The sequence below is a fragment of the Argopecten irradians genome, chromosome 2, assembly GCF_041381155.1.
Source record: "Argopecten irradians isolate NY chromosome 2, Ai_NY, whole genome shotgun sequence".
NCBI lineage: Eukaryota > Metazoa > Mollusca > Bivalvia > Pectinida > Pectinidae > Argopecten > Argopecten irradians.
In genome coordinates, this window is record NC_091135.1 from 12,932,130 (window position 1) to 12,954,391 (window position 22,262).

The 22,262-nt window shown below is 36.2% G+C and overlaps 1 protein-coding gene across 1 annotated transcript; it reads left to right on the plus strand.

The window, feature by feature from the left end:
* Positions 1 to 420: 420 nt before the first annotated feature.
* LOC138314505 (uncharacterized transporter HI_0519-like) lies at positions 421 to 20,894 on the plus strand. Its single transcript, XM_069254865.1, has 12 exons — positions 421 to 536; positions 8,081 to 8,224; positions 9,284 to 9,630; positions 11,075 to 11,228; positions 11,639 to 11,830; positions 12,541 to 12,702; positions 13,920 to 14,045; positions 14,416 to 14,546; positions 15,494 to 15,677; positions 16,121 to 16,423; positions 17,179 to 17,359; positions 19,683 to 20,894. Exons 2-12 carry the CDS (start codon positions 8,093 to 8,095, stop codon positions 19,706 to 19,708), a joined length of 1,938 nt encoding a protein of 645 aa, XP_069110966.1. The 5' UTR covers positions 421 to 536; positions 8,081 to 8,092; the 3' UTR covers positions 19,709 to 20,894.
* Positions 20,895 to 22,262: the final 1,368 nt, after the last annotated feature.

Sequence of the window (22,262 nt, forward strand, 5' to 3'; positions counted from 1 at the left end):
TCTAATACGACGATTTTTCTCGTTGATGTGCCCGTCATTTCTTTCGCATATGACATTAAAAGTTAGGCGGGTTGTCGTGCCAAGGAACAAAGCCGAAAGGCGAAATATCAGAAATCAGCCATCCTACATGTGAGTACGACCTATCATATATAACCAGTACATTAAGGACATTAACTAAAGTTTAGAACATCCGTACATTTGTTTATGTTCTACGTGACAGACCATAGCTAACGGATACGGGTGAACCCTAGCTAACGGTGCCTTTTATTTAGACTTTCTGTGCCACCCTGGTTCGATTTTAATAGCACCATAAAAGACTAAATAGACTTTCCTGAACGATTTTCGCAGGTCAAATCCCTAAATGTGATACTATACAGCGTTGATTTTACACACTCGACATTAAGTTAAGCTAAATTTTATGTGTTCATTGACACGTGACGAGAGATTTCTTTCAGTATATACAGGTGAGTACTAACTGTCTGAACACACATACAAAGCTCAAGCACAAAGGTGGACAGAGAACAACAGCCTACCCGGTAAGTGTTGATGTCTAGATTCATTATTAGAGAAACATGCATATATTCTGTTTGGTGTTACTCTATTCCGTGACGATAAACTGCATGCTTCCATCACAGTTGTAACTAATTATATGCAATCAGGTATACGTGCACAAAAAATATAATTATAATACTTACACCCGACGTGAGATCGTTTAATTTTAGAAGAGTTACAAATAATTGACGTTTGCGTTAATACATAGTGTATCTGATAAAAACCATAAGATCTTATTTCGAATTTACCCCACCCTCCATTCTCCCCTAGACCGTGTACCTGTGCTACATTAGTACGGCTGACATGGTTCTGCAGTCATATATGTGATTTTTGTCATTCAAATAAATCTTTATTCATATACGGTATAAAGCGAATCGATACATGTGTAGAAGATGTATAAACTATAACGAAAACTCAAACGTGTTTGCTGGTTTAGATCTATCATATATAAATTATGTATGTATAGCGATATATATGATGAATCATTGCATTATTTAATATAGACCCAAACAAACCACAGGTATATTGAGTTCAGTTAGAATATATATTCTATTTAGACATGCATTCATACACTGTATATCGTACAGTTTACGTAAAGATTTACCAGTAAATCAAGAGATATCTATCCCACACTCCCTTGCCTCCCCTTCTATCCGCCAATTGATAAACACGGATATAAATGTGGTAATTTTTTATGATTTTCACCAAGCACCTCGACGAAAATACGGTGTTACAAAACACTGACTATAAGTAATTCCAAGGTCCCTGTACCATGTCGACAAGGACGCATCTCTGACACAATTCCTGACCACTGTTTACCCCACACAGACCACTGTTTATCCCACATAGTACTAGTGAACATGGTAGATTGATTTAATAATGTTTACTAAGTTCCTCAGCTGGAACGTCTACCAGTTAAATTTTACTGTCGATACTGTATTGATGACAGGATCTCAACCATGTTAGGTTCTGTTTATGTGTGGGTGGAATGGGAAAGGCGCATTTATAGAACAACATTGTTGACAATATAACTGGTTTATGGGATTTTAAATCTAGGGTAACAGGGTAAATCAACAACATATGGACTGGTCCCGAAACTTTGGCCCCTTGCTCTAGTCAGACGCGTAACACCTCTTTTGTATCAGTTACTGTAACTGTCAATTTGTTGCGGAGAGGATCTAGATATTGTCGAATTTTGTTGACCAGTATAAAATACTCCCTTTGAGCTATTTTGGTCCATCCTCGGTACTTATGATGTTACTATTACTGACGTTATATACCCCCCTGGAATGTTTCAAAGCAAATCTGAAGGCAGATCAGGAGAATAAAATAAAATATATCGTCTACAGAGCCTTCCTTTGAAGATTACAGATGCAGCAACTCCCAAATTCGAAGTCACATAGTCAACCAGGGAATCGTTATTCAATTGTTTTGATGTATATCAAAGGGCCAAAGTACAAGTAGCTGTCTCACCTGATGTTTCCAATTTTGCTATGAAATATTGTACATGCTACCACATTGGAAGATCGATCCTATATAAAAGGCGACTAATCTTGGAATATTATCTTTCATATTATAATCTTTCTAACGTTTCTCTTGACACCGCCCCATGTCTGTGAGGAAGGCTCTTGGTTTTGTCTCATGGTCACGACACACCAAAGTCTATGAAAGTGGTAGTTAAATTTCTGCTCTAACTGTGGTTATCATAAAGGAAGCGGGACGACTAGTTTGTCTGTTGCCAGTATATTGTGGCCGGGTGAGGCATGTATTTAGGAAGTGTCTCTGACGGCATGCTTCAGTGAGATAGCACTATACAATTCCCACTATTACAGCCTCCAACTGTATAGACATTAACACACCACACCACATTGCATACTTGGTTTAGTATTGTTTATCATATTTATCATTTTTTGGAAGACTACGGTATATACCATGTTGTGTTGTCTTGTATACTGGAACTCTTGCCATTTTCATAGTGCTACATCATTGAAGTATGTCTATAGCCACCTCACGTGGGTCAGCGCTCAACAGAAGGTCAAAAGTGAGGTGGTGTCAAGGGAGACGTTAGGAAAAAGACAGTCACTTAGGAAGAAGAGCAAAGATAGTATCCTACATTTAGTTGCCTTTTACAGATATTCTTGGCAACAACATCCAACGTATACTGTGGAGAAAAACGTCTAATGGGCATTATAATGATTTCATTAAGTATGGTAATATAATTATTACTTATAAAACGATTCAGAACTTCTAAAGGAAGCAATAATGATTTCTTGATAACCAAGGTGAAAGAATTATTACTTTAAAATGATTAGCAACGTCTAAATGATATTATTGTAATGATTTAGATAACCAAGGTGGCATAATTATTACTTATTAAACGACTCAGAACGTCTAAAGGAAATTATAATAATTTCGATAACTATAGTATCGAATCATAACGATAAAACGACTCAAAACGTCTAAAAAACAATAATGATTTCGATAACCATGGGGATAGAATTATTATTTATAAAACGACCCAAATCTGTCTGATTTATCTCCTTTGTCGGCCATCCATATCGGTCATTGCTTCATTTACATTGTATGTCAATATAACAGTGAAATAGAAGATGGCTCCACCGAGATATCATTATTATCCCGTCCCCATGGTATACGGTGATCTAGATCACAGTACACGTGTACCTTACCTAAGCTATGCATCGTACAATACACGGAGAACTGTTACTTGATATACATACATTATCCAACATGAGGATATCAACATGATTTTGCCACGTCCTTTTGTTTCGTCCGAGGGGTCAAACACAACAAATCAATAAGGATTGCGAAATTTGAATTCGGTAAAATGAAGACGTTAGGACACAATATTTTTTGTAATTCATATTGATCAGATTTTGGAATACACGAAAATTTTTCTCAATCCACCATGTTGGTTTCCATTCGGAAAGACATGCCTGACGAACTAGTTCGAAATTGAGGTCATAAGAGTACGATATGTCACTTGTCGTTATAATGTATATTGTCATAAGTTTATCACAGTTTATACAATGTTACATGTTAATTTCATAAATAGTACGTCATAATAGTTTAGAAAAAAAAATCATTGGCCGTGTTAAGATGTGGTGGAGGTCACGTAAACACTATCCTGGACTGTCATATCACTACTCTTCAAGGCACAGTCATCAATGTTCCCGAGGAAGGTTGTCTTAATTAGGGATTGTGCCTGTAGGCTTTACAAATGGCTTGTTTTAGTTTGGTTCAATGAGCTTGATATGTGTAAAATGTCCGTATGTTTTGGGCGACTGCGGACTATTTTTGTTATGTCTTTTTTTTGTAATAGTGGAACTCTTGCTCATTCCATAATACTACATGTATATCCATGTCGCCTTTAAACCCTAACGCCAAAACCAGGCGCCCTATGCTGAGTGCTAAGCAGGAGCAGAAACTATATAAAACTACCATTTTTATTTAGCGATAAAGATGTATCTGTGCAAAGGGGCAGAACCCAAAACCTTCTTCAATGTCATGCGGGTCGGTGTTATTGTCATGGGAGACATAAGGCAGAAAAGTCAGCTAAGAAGAATGGCAAAAATAAAATCAAAATCTAGTCGCCTGTTATTATATCATGCAATAAACACACCATTAATTCTAACACCCCTACCTGTAGGACACAGTCCCTAGTATCATTCTATAGAGACTGCTGTCTTCGATCGACTTTTGACTTGACATTGACATTGAGTTGGACAATTTGTCACCATGGTATTGTAACTAGAGTTAAATAGGTGTCGTCAAATCGTCCTAATTTAATTACGAAGGTTAAGTATACCTAATTAATTTTTGCTTGTAACAAGAATTTTTATTTGGACGCCATAGTATCCATAACAACCCCATCTTTGACTTGTTTGCAAACCTACATACAACATAAAGTTGATTTGTTATTCAGCCCATTCGTCTTCAAATAATTTTTGCCTGATTGACAAAGTCCTGTCGGACTTGGTGTATACTACATTCCTTTAGTGGTGGTTAATGCAATGCCGGGCTTTGTTTATATCCTTGTTGGTTTCCTCCAGACGTATTTAAACGTTTATCACCAAGTCATAATCCTCTTTATTCAATCACATCTTTTACATAATAATGAAAAAAATACTCATTTAATATTGTGGTTCTGAATACGGAGATATACCACACACATTATGAGTGTATTCTAAATAAACCGCAAAACGTCGTCTGATGAATGTGCAGTTAGATTGTTGTGTTAGGCCCATATCTCCATAACATCACCAATTAACAATTTATCGAATTCACTTCGGGACTTTTTTCTATGAAATCATTACGCTGTTATCTCAGCCAACCAGAAGTGACGTTACAAATGCTTACGCCATTTTGTTTTCTTTTTGGACTGATAATGCTCGTCACAAGAAAAAAAATGAACAACATCATTTGAATTGAAAATTCCAATTGTACATACATGTATGTGCTTCGTCGCAATTTACAAGTCAGAGATCGCATTGGCAATATCTGAATCGAGGACTATATACATAATCTGTCATGGAAATTGAGCATTGTAACATATATTTAAGATTATTTCTAAAAAAAAAAAGTATGTGATAACATAAGACATTCACAATGAAACATTGTCTACAACATGACATATGCATTTTTGTAAATGAAGTTTCATTATTTCTGTTTATTTTTTGTCATATATTCACACTCTATCCTTGTCCCAAAACCCGCATTTGAGAAGGAAACCCTCCTTAAAGAACGATTTTTTTTTATTTCCGTAACAGATATTCCTTTTTGTTCAGCTGATTATTGGAGGGTTGTCTAAATCACTTGAACGTTTGCAAATAAAGAGCGATAGTACCGATCTTCTGTCTGATGCAGATTACGTTTGTCAGATCATTAAAGCGTATGAACCGTTCAATTATATCATGAGGTTACATCAAGGCGTCATATCTATAGTGAATACCCATGATTCCACTCCCCATATGTATAAAAAATGGCGGCGGCAAACTGAAGCTGTCACTGTGTAGGATTGAATTTTGAGGATTGTGTTTTTCTTATATTTTCGTGTATGTGTTACCTTAGAAGTGCTTCGCACTTCGTTCCCTCCCTTCGGGAACGAAAGTCTGCGCCCTTATAATCGCTAGCTTTGGTCATGTAGCATAGAATTTAACTAGTTTAACATATAAACTGCAGAATTAAAATGGGTTTATGCGATACATGAATAGTCTCTGGTTGTGCAAAATAAAGACGCGGTCACCTTGACACACAAACGTCCTGTCTGCAATAATACAATGCAGAACATTTTTTTATTAACGTATAGTAACATATCACTATAGAAATCTGAACTAAGTGTACCGGATGTCTGCTCTCCGTCTGTTAAATTTACATGTTGAATGCTGCCGTGTAATTTCCTGTATAATATACGTTCTGAATGCCATCTTTGTGTGACAACATTGCGTTATGTTGGTAGTTACGCCGATCCTCCTGTTAGGCCTTTCATGTGAACCTCGAAGGTAACGAGTACCCGAGAGCACAATAAAAATGTTAGGATAGTGAGAATTTGTTTATCGTGAACAGGTATTGGTGGGTTGTGACATTCAGGGTCATCTGGGTATATATGACAATGATGAAGTCTAGCGAGACTTCTATATTAATCAACTTGTTTTGGGGCATGACTCTTTGTGTTTCGGCCTTGACTTTATTACGCCAATGTAGTATGCACGGTGCACATGATTAAGATGTGAAAAAAAATCCGATGCCATTAGTAAAGTTACGTCTGATCGGCTATATCAACGAACATACCACAGTCTCCCATGTACGCACCGCGCACCACATACACGCTACACACGGCATACACGGGAGGCCGTCCTCACATGACATACATGGCATACATGGGAGGCCGTCCTTACATGACATACATGGCATTCATGGGAGGCCGTCCTTACATGACCCTGGATGACCTGGATGTTGATAGGACGTAAATATCACCAAACCAGTCGCCTATACCTTAAAGATATTTATAGGGTTTAACCCGAATGGATAGCTATGTAATGTAATTTACATTATTCTTTGTTATATCTCATTAACATAGAACTTATATTCAGGTTTCTACCACAAAAGGCGATGTTATTCAACTCTCAGGACATTTGATAAACACTGCAGCTGTTGATTAACAATTTTTTTATACCACACGTGGTATAAACTCTGTACACATTCTGAATGGCTGACACGGTGAACTTGGACCGAACTACGTCTTTCTCAGTTTTTGGTCATCATTGTCAACGTCATCAATAATCAAATGACGTCATTATATATTGTGACCGCCGCGTGACAGCCAAAACTGCTGTTGGAATGTGTGTGCGTCGTGGTCGTTGTGTCAAAATACGTTACGTTTTCATACAATTATACATATTGACGGACAAGAATTTTACTGACGAGTTTCGTAGATTTAACACGTATGAAACGAACTGGGTGATCTTGATTGTAATGGCTTGATGATTATCTGTCGGGAATTGACGATGCCGTGTCGTGCGAATGCTTTTACATGTATACATGTAGTGCAACATTTAGTTTTATTTTCTGGAAACAACTATGAAAATTTGAACTCAATTTAGACGTTAAATGAATATTATTTAACCCTAAAGATGTTCTCAATTAGAAGAATTTGATATCGATTGATTATTTATCAAACGATGACTTTTGAATAATAATTAGTGTTTTTTTGCTGATGAAAATAATACTACACCTTATTTGCATATTTCGGTAAATACACATTACCGTATCCCCACGTATTTTATCGGCTAAAACGAATATAATTGTGTTAGAAACAGGTAACACTACTCGTTGTTGTTGAATATTGAATTTACTCCACACTCGTAAGTTATTTTTCAATAGTTACAGAAGACACTCGCTTAAACTCGTGTCTCTTGTAACTTTTAAAAAATAACTCACTAGCGTGGAATAAATTAGATACTCAACAACCACTCATTGTGTAACCTCTATTTATATAAACAGTATTTAGTGAATAACAACTGTCATGGCTGTACCCACGGGAACGTGTCTATACGTCACCAACTGTTAGGCTCGCGCGGGGGCCGTGGTGGCCGAGTGGTAAAGATGTTCCGATATATATTACCACAAACCCTCCACCTCTGGGTCGCGAGTTCAAATCCCATGTGGGGCAATTGCCAGGTACTGACCGCTGGTCGGTGGTTTTTCTCTAGGTTCCTCGGCTTTACTCTACCAACAAACCTGGCACGTCCTCAAATGACCCTGGTATCAATAGACCGTTTTAACTTATAAAACCAAAGTTACGGTCTCCGGTATATAACCAATCCGCGTCCTTTTATCAAACACCCAATCAAGACTGGTGTTTAGAGGAATAATACCTAAATTTCGATATTACAATTTAAAGGGAAGATCATTACAATGGATATTCCTCGTCCTCTGTCTGATGTACTTATTGCGTATTCCGATTTAATCCTTACTGTGTAAAGGTAGATAATGTTTATTTGTTTTACAGCTGTGTATAAACATGTCTACAGACGGGATCCAGCTTAAGACGGTAAAGCCTTTAGAAAATGATAAGGACTCGGCCATTGGCAGCAGTGTCGGCGTGGACAATGTCGCCCTAGATTTAGGAGACGAGTCAGCTTCTAACAAAGATGTACGTATCTCACCGTAGGGTTCCCATTGACAAGGTTGTAAACCATGTTAGTCCCACGAGAGGAAACCACAGAACATAACATGCCTTTTATCCCCTTCTGTTTGAACTGGGTCACAGCTAATTGTCAGTTTTTAAATACTTTAACGTTTTATCCTGCAAGTAAGAGTGGCTTTCGTGTTATACTGACATGATTCTAGTTTAGGTTATGGAAACGATTTCTGAAGACAGTACACTCAGTAGTCTATGTTAGGTCTTCATCACATAGAACTATAACCATAGCAACCATATATTCCAATCTGCTATTAATACTATCTTCAAAAAAAATTTTGGGACTCTTATTTTTCCCCTGTGAAATCATTACGCCTTTATGTCGCCAATTAACGTTACAAACGAATACGCCATATTCTCCTATATGGGCTGATAGAATTATTAATTAAATTATTTCGTTTGTCTCATTAAGAACTGAGGTATTAAGAGACTGACAAGCACGCCGTAATTCTAACATCTGGGATTGTCGACTATCACCCATTTCACATCGATCATACATCAATATATTAACGTATTACGGTTTAAGTGCACACAGTATCCATGCAGGTAGAGCGCTAGAAAAATAACTTCTGTCGCTATAGCATGACCGTAAAAGGCGGCTAAATTGAGGATATTATCTTTTCTCTTCCTAAAAAACTTTCTTCGTTTAGCACCCAACATATAATGAGTAGGACGACTAGTTCCTCCTTGTCAGTATAATGTGACCGGGTGGGGTGTGTTGCTTAGTGTCTTCGGCGGCATGCTTCAGTGATATAGTACTATAAAAAGGAAACAAGAGTTTCACTATACAAGAAGACACAATATTACACAAATATATTACCGCAGTCTCCGAAAACAAGCACCCGCACTTCATACACGCAACATACCACATACATGGAAGGCCGTTCTTGCATGACCCTGGCTGCTAATAGGACGTTATTTTATTACACACACAAACACATACATGATAGATATGTCTTAATCAAAAGTGAATTATCATCATTAAACTTATTGGAAGAAATTGATTTACAGAATGCGAACAAAAATGCAAATGGCCTCCCGCCACCTGACGTTACGATGGAAGAGAACTCTGGATTTGTTTACAACCTCCAGACGACCGTGCGGACTACTTATAAATCGCACAGTGACGTCATATGGACATGCATTTACGTCATACTTATCGTGTTGTACTTTATCTATTTCGGATTTGCTATGGCGCACGAGAAATTTGGAGACGAGGGTTCCATCCGACTTCTGGTCTGTACTATTCTCTTCGTGATCGGTCTTTGTTGGCACTTCTTATCGAAACAACTGGGCAATAAGTTAAAATGTCCTGATATGCCGTGGGATGAGGAAAAGAAAGAGAAGCTCGCCAAAATGTACGTATACACACAATGTAGCAAACATAAAGAAGGGATAGGCATTTTGAAGATTATTACAAAACGCTGTCTGATTCGGTTTAAAGGGTGACTGGAGCATACACACACGATCTGCTCTTGAGATCATCATATCTTGATTATAATACTTAGTAGGAGCATTTAGTTACTGGTTTTTATATCTGCATGACTCCACTTTTGCTTTTACTAGGCTTTGTCTCACAGCAGAATTAGTCAAATGTACGTTCATGACTTGATTTGATTGCCAATAGCTAAAGTTGTATCATTCTGTATGGCAGGAGGTATTGTTGTCAAGATATTAATTTTTGTTAATGTTGATGGTAGGACTATAGTTCTGGATAGTATCCTCTACCTCCTAAATATGTTTCATCATTTAAATAGTGCACACATGTTTAAGAACTTTAATAACCTATTTATGTGAGTGTATTCAAAATTATTCAAAATATTTAGAGCATCATATATTTATTGTTGAACGCTACCATTATCAGTATATATCCGTATACCTAATGAGCCATGGACGCCATTGGTCAAGTAGATATATGTCAGTTTAACATACTTTTACTCTATATTTATGACTGAAGAAGGGGTATCACTTTGGGCCGTTTTACGGTCACTCAGTTATAAGCTTAGGGTCAGCTGTATATTGTATGTTAAAACACATATCTTTTACGGGCGCATGATAATTTGAGAGGTCAAAGCTCAAAGGATGGAGAAAAAGAAAAAAGTAGATGTTTTCATTGTTTAGGTCCTTATAGATTATTAATAAATATAAGAGTAGACATGCTATTTCCTGACGTTTTTGCTTTTTTTTTAGAAAAAGTTAAGAACTGAAGTAGGCGACAGTGATATAGTTAAACATTAATTCTATTTTAGCATTATAAACCAAAATATGCTTAGTTGAGATACGATACCATTAACTAAATATCGCCTAGTTATCCCCGTCACCCAGTCCATGTGACCCTAGGATGTAAAATCATCTTCATCAGGTAATTTCAGGATCCACGTGCAGGGCTAACACCAATCTCCATTTATCAAATCGCTGTGACTGAATGTTTTACGCCAAATCATTAATATTTTGACATTAATATAGAAAAAAATGCTTGACTAGGTCACTGTGACCTACTTTAATTTTTCAATAAGCAAAAATCTTTACATTTCATCTCTAATATATAGTAAATAAGAACTTAACAATGAAAACATCAATTTTTGTTTGACCTCTGCAATTGTCATTTGCCCATAAAAATCGGATGATCTGAATAGCATATAATATGCAACTAACCATAAAGTATCTCCATGTAAAATATTTTGCTTTTAAGTGGCTGTAAAACGTCCCAACTTGATATCACTCCTTTGATGTGAAATTGTGTCGAATATCAATATGAATTTTCACAATCACTTAAGAACTTGACCTCCATGCTTATTTCAGAGCATACATCGCCATTGTCGTTGCTGTTGTCCTCTTCATTATTATATACATTATTGCTGAAGTCGCTATTAACACCACAGAGAACCTCGTCAGTCTGACAGGACTCGCCTTCTTTATATTCCTTTTCTTCATATGTTCCCGAAATCCAGCTAAGGTAAGTATAATATTTTGCTCAACCTCAATACGTGAAGCCGTATGCGGTTCTGTTATTTTGTTTTTGGCGCTTGTTTGGAGGATCTTCATCCAAACAAATCGTATGACCAGAATAAGGAATATTAAAATATAAAAATTGGAACACAATGTAGTAATGACAGTTTTGAAAGCATCGTAGGAATCACCTCTTATATATTGATACCCTCGGAGTATATGGAATGGTTTTAACTCCTCCTGTTTAACTTCATTTTGACAGCTCCAAAACAACTTGATAATAATCACATACTTCCAGGCTACATGCTCTCGATGTTGTCATTTACTGAACCAAGCGGTATTCATTGGTTTAAGAACAATGTAAACATAGTCTTGTCCTCGGTTGTTGCTGAGTATAATTCACTTTCACACCAACAGGTAAAGTGGCGTCCGGTGTTTTGGGGACTTGTACTCCAGTTTTTCTTTGCCCTTCTGATCCTAAGATGGCCGTTCGGTTACCAGGCCTTCCAGTGGCTGGGCGCACGTGTGTCCGAGTTCCTGGCTTACTCGGACAAAGGCGCCATCTTTGTTTTTGGAGAAAAATACACAGACCATTTCTTCGCTTTTAAGGTTTGCCTGCAAATTTGCTACATTGATCAATTTAAAAATAATAAATACAAATGTCAGAATATTATATTTATAATCATTCTTGTGCCATCTCAATGTGCAATTGGAAGTCTGAAATATATCTATAAGAACATTAGGTTATTCAAAATGTTTTCTGTCGTTGCTTTTAAAGAAACATAATTAGTTTCAAAACAAACGTTAATTAAGGTTGATTTTAACGCGTTCATTTGAATTACATTTAAAAGCTGACATAAATTGGATTTATCTTGTTTTATTATTTGATATGATGTTGGACTAATTGGATGTTTCATCGTACGATATCTGTTATAATTAATATTTAACTCAACCAAACATTGACCTACAGTATTCCGTCTTTGCCTATTACAGAGTTAGCTCCCTTACGGGTAGGCATCAATTGTTACATCATTATTGTTGATCGCAATTCACATCTTTTTCACCGAAAAGTATGACGTTACGCTCGCAAACACATGACGTCACAATTAATACCAACCCGCAACTCTGTAATATGCCAGTACAAAATACTCACGCCGAGAGCACTTGTGTTGGTTTGTTTGAATGTTTTATCATTAAGGCGCATTGTGTTTTTCTAACTGTCATGTAGTTAATGTCTTGTTTATATTTTCCATTGTTTCGTTAATTTGAAATCAGGATTAAGATTTTGTTATCCACTGTATTGTGATGTTTTATTGCAGGTTCTTACTGTGATCGTGTTCTTCAGTACGGCAGTATCTGTCCTGTACTATATTGGTGTGATGCAGTTTATCATACGGTACATAGCCCGGTTTATGTCCTGGTCCATGGGCACCTCACCCACAGAGTCCCTAAACGCCGCCGGCAACATCTTCATCGGACAGGTAAGGTCAAGTCTGGCATCTTCATCGGACAGGTAAGGTCAAGTTTGGCATCTTCATCGAACAGGTAAGGTCAAGCCTGACATCTTCATCGGACATGTAATGTCAGATCTGGCATCTTCATCGGACATGTAAGGTTAGATCTGGCATCTTCATCGGACAGGTAAGGTCAGATCTGGCATCTTCATCGGACAGGTAAGGTCAGATCTGGCATTTCATTGGACAGGTAAGGTCAGATCTGGCATCTTCATTGGACAGGTAAGGTCAGATCTGGCATTTTCATTGGACAGGTAAGGTCAGATCTGGAATCTTCATTGGACAGGTAAGGTCAGATCTGGCATCTTCATTGGACAGGTAAGGTCAGATCTGGCATCTTCATCGGACAGGTAAGGTCAGATCTGGCATTTTCATCGGACAGGTAAGGTCAGATCTGGCATCTTCATCGGACAGGTAAGGTCAGATCTGGCATTTTCTTCGGACTGGTAAGGTCAGATCTGGCATCTTCATCGGACAGGTAAGGTCAGATCTGGCTTTTTCAGTGGACAGGTAAGGTCAGATCTGGCATCTTCATCGGACAGGTAAGGCCAAGGTTGGCATCTTCATCGGACAGGTACTAATATATGCTAAATAAGCCAGTCGTCAGATAGAGTGGGAACCTCCATTGCATATTGAAATGAATGAAGCATTTCATCGAAAAGTCTTGTATCTTCATCGGACAGGTAAGGTCAGATCTGGCATCTTCATCGGACAGGTAAGGTCAGATCTGGCATCTTCATCCAACAGGTAAGGTAAAACCTGGCATTTTGCCGCATATTTATCGGACATATAAGGTCAGATCTGACATTTCATCGCACATGTAAGGCCAAGTCTGGCATCTTCATCGGACAGGTAAGGTCACATCTGGTATCTCCATTGGACAGGTAATAATACATGTGTAATAAGCCATTTATCCGATAGAGTGGGAATCTATGGCATAGTTTCATCGAACAGACTTAGTTAAACCAAGATCTTTATTTGCTTTGTATAGCTTTATATTAAACCTTATGTTCTAAACAGATATTTGATAATTCAGTAAATGAAATAAATAATATCTAGTACAACTTCTGCATCAGGTTAATGCTACATGTAAAACAGTATTATGTGATTATTTATTAATTCCTTTGCTTAAAGTCGAAAATTTCATTGGCAAAGTGTAATAAAAATGCTGCCACTTTTTTCAGAGCGAGGCACCTTTGTTAATTCGGCCCTTCCTGAAGGATATGACCAATTCCGAGTTACATGCTGTCTTGACTGGAGGTTTCGCCACAATAGCAGGAAGTGTTATGGCGGCCTATATAGCTATAGATGTAAGTATGCTTGGTGATTTTATTATGATCATTCCAAAAGTGACATCGAAAAAACTTTATTCTACTTAATAGTGAATATCTATAAACAAGTGTTATCAATTATCAACTAAAATTAAATACATGCATTAAAATCCATAATCTTGTGGATGTCCTAAAATGGCCAAATTGCTACATATTATCTCTCTGAATAATGAATTACATATCGGATTTGCCTACGATGACCTATGACCTTGTTGATATTTAAATTGCAATCTGTGACATCCTAAATTTGAATCTTGAGGTTTATGATATTATCTACATTCATTCTCTGAGCTGCAAAATTTAGAAAACCAATATTACATATGCCCTGTGACCCTTTTCTCTAATTCAGGTACCAGCTAACCACTTGATATCCGCCTCTGTCATGTCTGCTCCTGCTGCTTTAGCTATGTCCAAACTTATTTGTCCAGAAACGGAAGAAGGCAAGTCCGACCCGGAGAAGGTGTATAATATGGAACAAAGGTCGGTAGTCTCTTATTAATCAAAATTCAAAATCAGTAACTTCTGAATGCAAGTGTTGTACTATAAACTGTGTAAAGGTTGGTACTAAAGCTCGAAATCATTACCTTGCAAGGGTTGTACTAAATGAACGGTACAGTACAATATGTTTTACAGAGTGATATGGGTTCAGTGACAACAAATTGTGTTTTAGACTCAATAGCATTACACATGGATACATCAAAAATGTAATATTCATGATGTAGTAATATATATAACAAGCGACACTTAAAACGAATAATGCACTAAAGTGAAATTTGTTCAAATATTTTGTTGCTTTTCTCTTAGTATCTCGTATATCAGATGGCAGTATATAAACTATTATTGTTTTATTATTATTGGGTATTGTTTTAATTGATACATATAGAATCACAATTTTATATAAGTATAATAAGAATAAGTGACGGGAAATAATAAATACATATAAGCAATAATTTTGGACAACTATATAAAGAGATAAATGTGCACTTCTTGTAATAATAAATAACAGCACTAATTGAAATGGGGCCGCGGTGGCCGAGAGGTCAAGATGTTCCGACATATAACCACAAGCCCTCCACCTCTTGGATGCGGGTTCGAATCCCATGTGGAGTAGTTGCCAGGTACTGACCGCTGGTCGGTGGGTTTTCTCCTGGTTCTCCGGCTTTCCCCCATCAACAAAGCTGGCACGTCCTTACATGACCCTGGCTGTTAATAAGACGTTAAACTAATAAAATAAAAAAAGTTGACAATAGCTTGTGGATACAATATACAAAGAAACATTTCCAGGTCACATTCCAAGGGTGCAAGGGGTATGGTTTAGATAGTATACTGACAAAGTATTTCAGCTGCATTGTATAACTATCACATTGTTTTCTAGTTTGAACTTTCCTCACACATATTTGTTATTTGTAAACTGATTGTTTTAACAGTCCTGAGAGAAACGTTATCGAAGCAGCTTCCAATGGCGCATCACAGTCCGTCAAACTTATCGGCAATATCGCAGCCAATCTTATCGCTTTCATTGCCGTGTTGGAGTTTATCAATGCTACGCTTGACTGGTTCGGGTCACGTGTGGGGTTAGAGGAACCAGACTTTGAAAAATTGTCATTTCAGGTGAGCACTCTAGACTATCATGTCTGCATCTTAAGGAATGGACGGATGGGTTGATGCCTTTTTTATCTGTTGATCTTATGAATGAAGACTTAAATTGTACTCTGTTGACGAATTCTGTTTTTAATGTCGACCCGAGCATAATTTCTTACATGTTAATGTCATAATCTAAAGTTATTCAAGTGTCCCACATATTCAGATTATTAAGTGGAGAGCAAGGATTTTTCAGTAAAACAAACATCTGCATATTACCGATTCGTCTTAAAGATTTCTGTTGCTCTAAAAAGTTATTTTTGTCCTGTTTCTGAAACGTTTTCTGTTCAATGCGAATGTGTATATTTCAGCGTTTTCTTATAACATTGTACATACACTAAATATCGAAGATCCTTGTTTGACAAAATGTGAACAATGTATCTACCATCAAATCCTTTGTTGTGTGTCCCCAGTTCATCTGTTCCTATGTGTTTTACCCTGTGGCCGCTATGATGGGAGTACCAGTAGGGTCCGACTGTCGTAAAGTGGCCGAACTCATTGGCATTAAAACCTTCCTAAACGAGTTCGTGGCCTACGGCGAACTGTCCACCTACGTCAATAACGCCAAGAATCTAACTTGGTACGAAGGACTGAATGGCACTACCACAAACACATTGATGTGGGGTGAAGTCAACCACACCGGGGCCTGGCACTATAACAAGTGGGACATCGTGTATGAGGATATCAACGTTACTCTAACTAAAGGCGTCATGACGGTAAGTAGGGCAGATGTCCTAATGCTACGCGATGTAGGACAGATATCCTTACGTTCAATTAAGTAGGACAGATATCCTTACGTTTAATTAAGTAGGACAGATATCCTTATGTTCAACTAAGTAGGACAGATATCCTAATGCTGAGTGACGCAGGACAAAGGCGACCGAATGTTCAGTTACGTTAACAAAAGTCAAAATACTACGTCATATAGGACACATCGTTTCTCGTATCCACTTTATACCTGTGTCCTACGTTGCGTGGTCGTAAATGACAGTTTTCATTTTTCTCTTCTTTCTATTAAACTGATATTCCTTTTCCTAACTTCTCTCTTGGTATCGATTAATTTTTGGCCTTAAGTTGAGGAATGGCGTATGTAAGGACGTTCTGAGTTCTTTCCCCTTGCCGAGACATACCTTAGTCTATTATGGATGTGGTTTCTGCATCTGTTTAGCGCTCAGAAGAAATTAAGTGTGACAGTAATATGACCTGGTGGGAGTGTGCTGTTCAGTGTCTTTAGCAGCATGCTGCAGTGAGATAGCACTATTCCACAGAGAACAAAAAAATATATATATATACCACAGCCTCCCTAAACATATATACATTCACATACCTAGCACATTTCATACAGGGAAACCGCCATCCTTAAAAGACCTGAGCTGTTATGATGTCATGCCCAATTAACCAACCGACCAACAATAAAGTGTCAGAAAGTCTAGACGGTGCTCATTACTTTGTGTGTTTTGTTCCATCACAGGATCGAGCCGTTGTCATTTCTACATATGCTCTATGTGGGTTTTCCAATATTTCCTCCATGGGAATCATGCTGGGTGCATTAGGAGCCATGGCGCCCAATAGGAAAGGAGATCTATCTCGTCTGGTCGTCACGGCCATGATCGCTGGCAACGTGGCTTGTTTTATGACAGCCAGTATTGCAGGTAAGTTTGACAGTGAGACTCAGTCTGGGGGTCAGTCTAAATTAGAAAATGTCCCCATATCATACTTTTTGTTTTTGTTTTTGTTTGTTTTTGTTTTTGTTTGGTTTTTTTTTAATTTATTCAATATATGCATGTAAAATAACAATGTTTTTCCTTTCACAGAAGGACTTCCATATCAATTTCCATATTTTAATTAATTATTTTAATTATGCCCTTCCACCATTTTCACATTAATTACATATATACAATCATTGTTTACACATCCATTCATTTACACATCCATTCAAAAAAGTTACTTTAAGTGGGGGGGAGTTCTTAAATAAAATAAAATTTAAATATTCGTTTACAGGTTTTATATATTTAATTATTTTAGAATATAATGTATCACCATGTGTCCCCATATCATACTTATGTAAACCAATAAATGATTATATTAAATGTTGAACAAGAACAACATTGTTCACAGCATTGCAAAATCTTATTCTTTAAATTCCTTTGGTTTAATTTTCAAACCTTTATAAATACAATCCGGTAACCCCAATAGAGTTCTGATAACACGGTTAATTCTACAAGAAGTTTTTAATTCGTTACAAGTACCTTCTGATATTGTATTTTCGTGACATGTTGCTATATGAACATGTAAACAAAATATCAACTATAAATATAGCTTAAGTATTATGTGCTAAAACCCTTCGGTGTTTTCATGCCTTCATATGCGATTGCATTCGTTACAGATATTTTGATATTTAAAAAAAAAATAACTTGGGGAATACAATATATACAAACTGTGGTTGGATATTAACAGCAACGTCCAACTTTAATACATTAACGATCGTTAAATATCAAATGATTATAGGATAATTCGAGTTAAAATGACATTTATTTTTCGTTTAACGTTTTAATATTTTCAGAATATGATACATTTAGGATCTACATGAATTGTTTTGATAAGTTGTTATTTGTGTTTTCCCCTGGATTTTTTTTTATTTCATCCATTCGTGTTGACAACTCTGCTGGAGTTGTTTCCCCTACGACTCGTACCGAGTCTCCACTGCCGTACAACAGCGACTTGTATCAGAGGATACTTATGAGGTCTATTCGTTTGCAATTATTATCACCATAACTTTATTTTGTTTCTTTTCATTATCCAGTACAACAAATGTTATTGATATTTGTGAACATAATAATGTTTATTGCCAAGTGAATGCAATGACAAGCCAAGCCCATATAAATTCTGTTCGAAGGCGGTAATAATGTATATGGCTTTGCCTTTTCTACACTTGAACACCGGATCATGATTTTTGTGTTATATTGGGTTATAACAGATGTAATAATACTAGAATATCAAATAGTAAAGCAATTTCAACAAATGTAATGTGAAATGTTCAACGGAAGCTCATTTTAAGTATCTGGTAGTAGGCGAGTTAAAAAAACCACGTTATCTTCTTCTTAGACGAAAAACGCTTTACGATTCTACGTCAAATGCATTTTATTGAGAGAATCTAGAATAGATCCAGGTTTTGACATTAAACCACACGACGTACAGTTTGTCTGACTTGGAGCAGAATTGTAAACATGTGTACATGCGGTCACGGTATCGACCTTAAGACTTCCTTATAATTTCTTCCCCGATTTTACGGTTTATTGGGTTTATTAATTACTGCTGTAAACGTAGAAATCCGTCGCTAAAATCCTAATGATGACAATATGTCCTAGACAAGAAAGTCGTTCAGTATACCAAACATTGATAAGCTTGGGGATGTCTGATGGGAAGTTTCATATACAAATATAACTCAATTGGAGCTGTCCGTGTTGGTCCTGTTGTAAGTAAAATAGGTGTAATGTTTGTATCGAACACCGTGTTCTGCGTACCGAACACTCTGTTCTAAGTACTGAACACTTTGTTTTTTACCGAACACTGTTCTGTGTACCGAACACGGTGTTCAGTGTACCAACCACTCTGTTCTATGCACTGAACACTTTGTTCTGTGTACCGAACTCTCTGTTCTATGCACTGAACACTTTGTTCTGTGTACCGAACTCTCTGTTCTATGCACTGAATACTTTGTTCTGTGTACCAACCACTCTGTTCTATGTACTGAACACTTTGTTCTGTGTACCGAACTCTCTGTTCTATGCACTGAACACTTTGTTCTGTGTACCGAACTCTCTGTTCCGTCGTAGATGCACATTGTTAAAGTTACACACGGTATACGATGTATCAAAGGATTAAAGCGGAGTTTGAGTATTTATCATAAATCTGACTTATTATATATTTCCCATTTACATTTACAAACCTTACGATTGTTTTGTTTTGTTTCAGGGCTATTTTATGAGGGAGAACTGTGATAAATATGCTGACTCTGCAATTTTTTATCGTTATGGAATTCAGGCTTTTTCAAGATATTGCTCATTGTATAATGTTTTTGTATCCGTTACATTTGTAAATCAATGGACATTTTTATAGTACACTGCCTATATTTAGATTGTTTTATAGTAAATTTAGTTTTTTTATAACATTGATAGGACTGATGTAATTGTACATGTCATTGCCTAACTTTATTTTTTATATATTATTATTCGTAAGTGTTCCATGAGACACAGATTGTTTTGAGTGTCTTTCACAAAAATAACACACCATATATCAGCATATAAAATGCCGGTATTTCTTTAACCAGAAAATTCTAAATAAGTTTGGACCTAACTTATCGGTTGACTCTTACTATGAAGGAAAACGAAGAAACATTTATTTATGTGTTTGGGTGAACATACAATAGAAAGTCGGATTATTTTTCCATTGTTTCATAGGTCGTTTGTATGAACGTTATTGTTGGGAATTAACGATTTAAAAGTGAAAGTTCACTGACATAAGCTCTAGACATTTGTCATTATGAGTAAGCGTGAGGATGCATAGACTGGCCACCAGTCTCTAGAATATTGACAGAAATCACTAAAATGGTTTGAATATTTTTGTCTCTGCGATATGTCTCAAATATGTTTCAAACTAGGGGGAGATAATCTAGTAAAGAACTGTTGAGAAAGGAAAGTCGTATCAATAACTTAGGGTCTGGTGGCCAGTCTAAAGGATGCACCAAGCGTTTAATTGTTAGGTCATGACATAATATAGTTTTTACTTAACTTTGTGGTAGTTTAGTCTTTGGATAATCATATATCTATATTTTGAGTTTTGGCAACATAAAGATGACACGCATGTATAACATAACGGTATTTTTTTCTATATTTGTTTTATATTTTCTTAAATATTTTAAGTTCATACGTTTCAAATGACGAAGTGTTTTAAGAAGTTTCACTTTTTATTTAAACATCTTTTTTACAAAAATCATATTTTTACTATATTATAGAGCTTGTGCTATTGCGAATTCTAAATGAACACATGACTACGCTTCTCCTTTGTGTACAGTTTGTTTTCAGCCGATCTACAAACCAGTTTTCTTACTGTATTCACTTGAATATCATATATTTCGTGTCTGCTGTACGTATCATCTTTGATTTCCTATGCCCCAATCCTTTGACTATCACAATCCATTTTCGCCCCTATTTCATTTCCTATTATAATGTTCACTTAAATGTTCACTTTGAAGACTTCGTATTTAAATGGTGCTTTGTTAGTACTCAACAGTACAATGATATACCTTTTGATATGTTTTAAAATATGTATTTGTGTTCATTTTAAGCATAATTGTCTTTACTTTTGTCTCGTTCATTCAAGTTCTGCAGCTAGACAAACTTATTACTGTATATACTATTTTACATTGCATTTATTGTTAAAAAAACATTTTGCTGAGTAAATAAAGATACTTTTTAATGATAATTTTTACGAACATTTTGCATTGATATTGAAAATTGTGTATAGATTTACATTGTTCGAATTGTAACACTTTATTTTGATACATGTTTTAGAGTTTGGTATAAGAGTGGTTGCATGTTTTACTGAGAGATATTCCTCTAACATGTTGATGTATGGAATCTTGTTTTAAATCTTTGACGGTCAAAAATCTATATCTACCAATCTTTTATATTGTTTTATATTTCACGAAAGTTTGATACATTTTAGTCTTAAATCATTTTTATATCGATGTACTTACAAAGGTACATTTCAAAAAAACGTATGGTGATAAGGTGAATGTAACATATATTAGAGTAATAAATTAATTAAGCATTGATTGTCATATTTTTAACATGCATTGGTATGTAGCATACATTGGGTGTTCTAGCATATCCAGTAGTGTGCGTTAGCCAGTCATGATAGGTATGCTAGAGCATCCAATGTATGTTACACACCATTTATAAATAAATAGATTAAAATATAGCATGAAAATAAACCTTATATGTATATATATAGAGAAAAATATCAGTCGATGGAACAGCCTAAGATTTGGCGGGAAATACTGGGTGGCACTGTCTTCCGGTCTGTTGTCCTGAACAACAACAAAGATAAATACAACACTTTGATTTATTAAAATATTTTGATTAGAATATATTTCCATATTGATCAATTTTAAGAATATTTTTACTTAATGTTAAATATACAATTCTTCAGTAACCTTTGTTAACGCGTAATTAGAAATATGCATTTTAACCAATCTGGTTCAAATAATGATTTCGATGCAGTTCATACACTCAGTTAAACTGCAGCGCCGGAATCAAGCAATAATTTTAATTAAATCGGTGTTTTATCAAATATTGCATGCGAATTATCAGGAATAATTTTAGCAATTATATCCTGCCCACGAAGATGTAGATGTACATTTTATTTAGATTTCTATATTTTCAAAACAGTCATGTAGTCACTTCAGATAACCTGTTTACATGTATTCAGGAAGATCCATTATTATCGATACTGTGTTTTAATGCCTTACAATTGTGCAATGTTTACAACGAA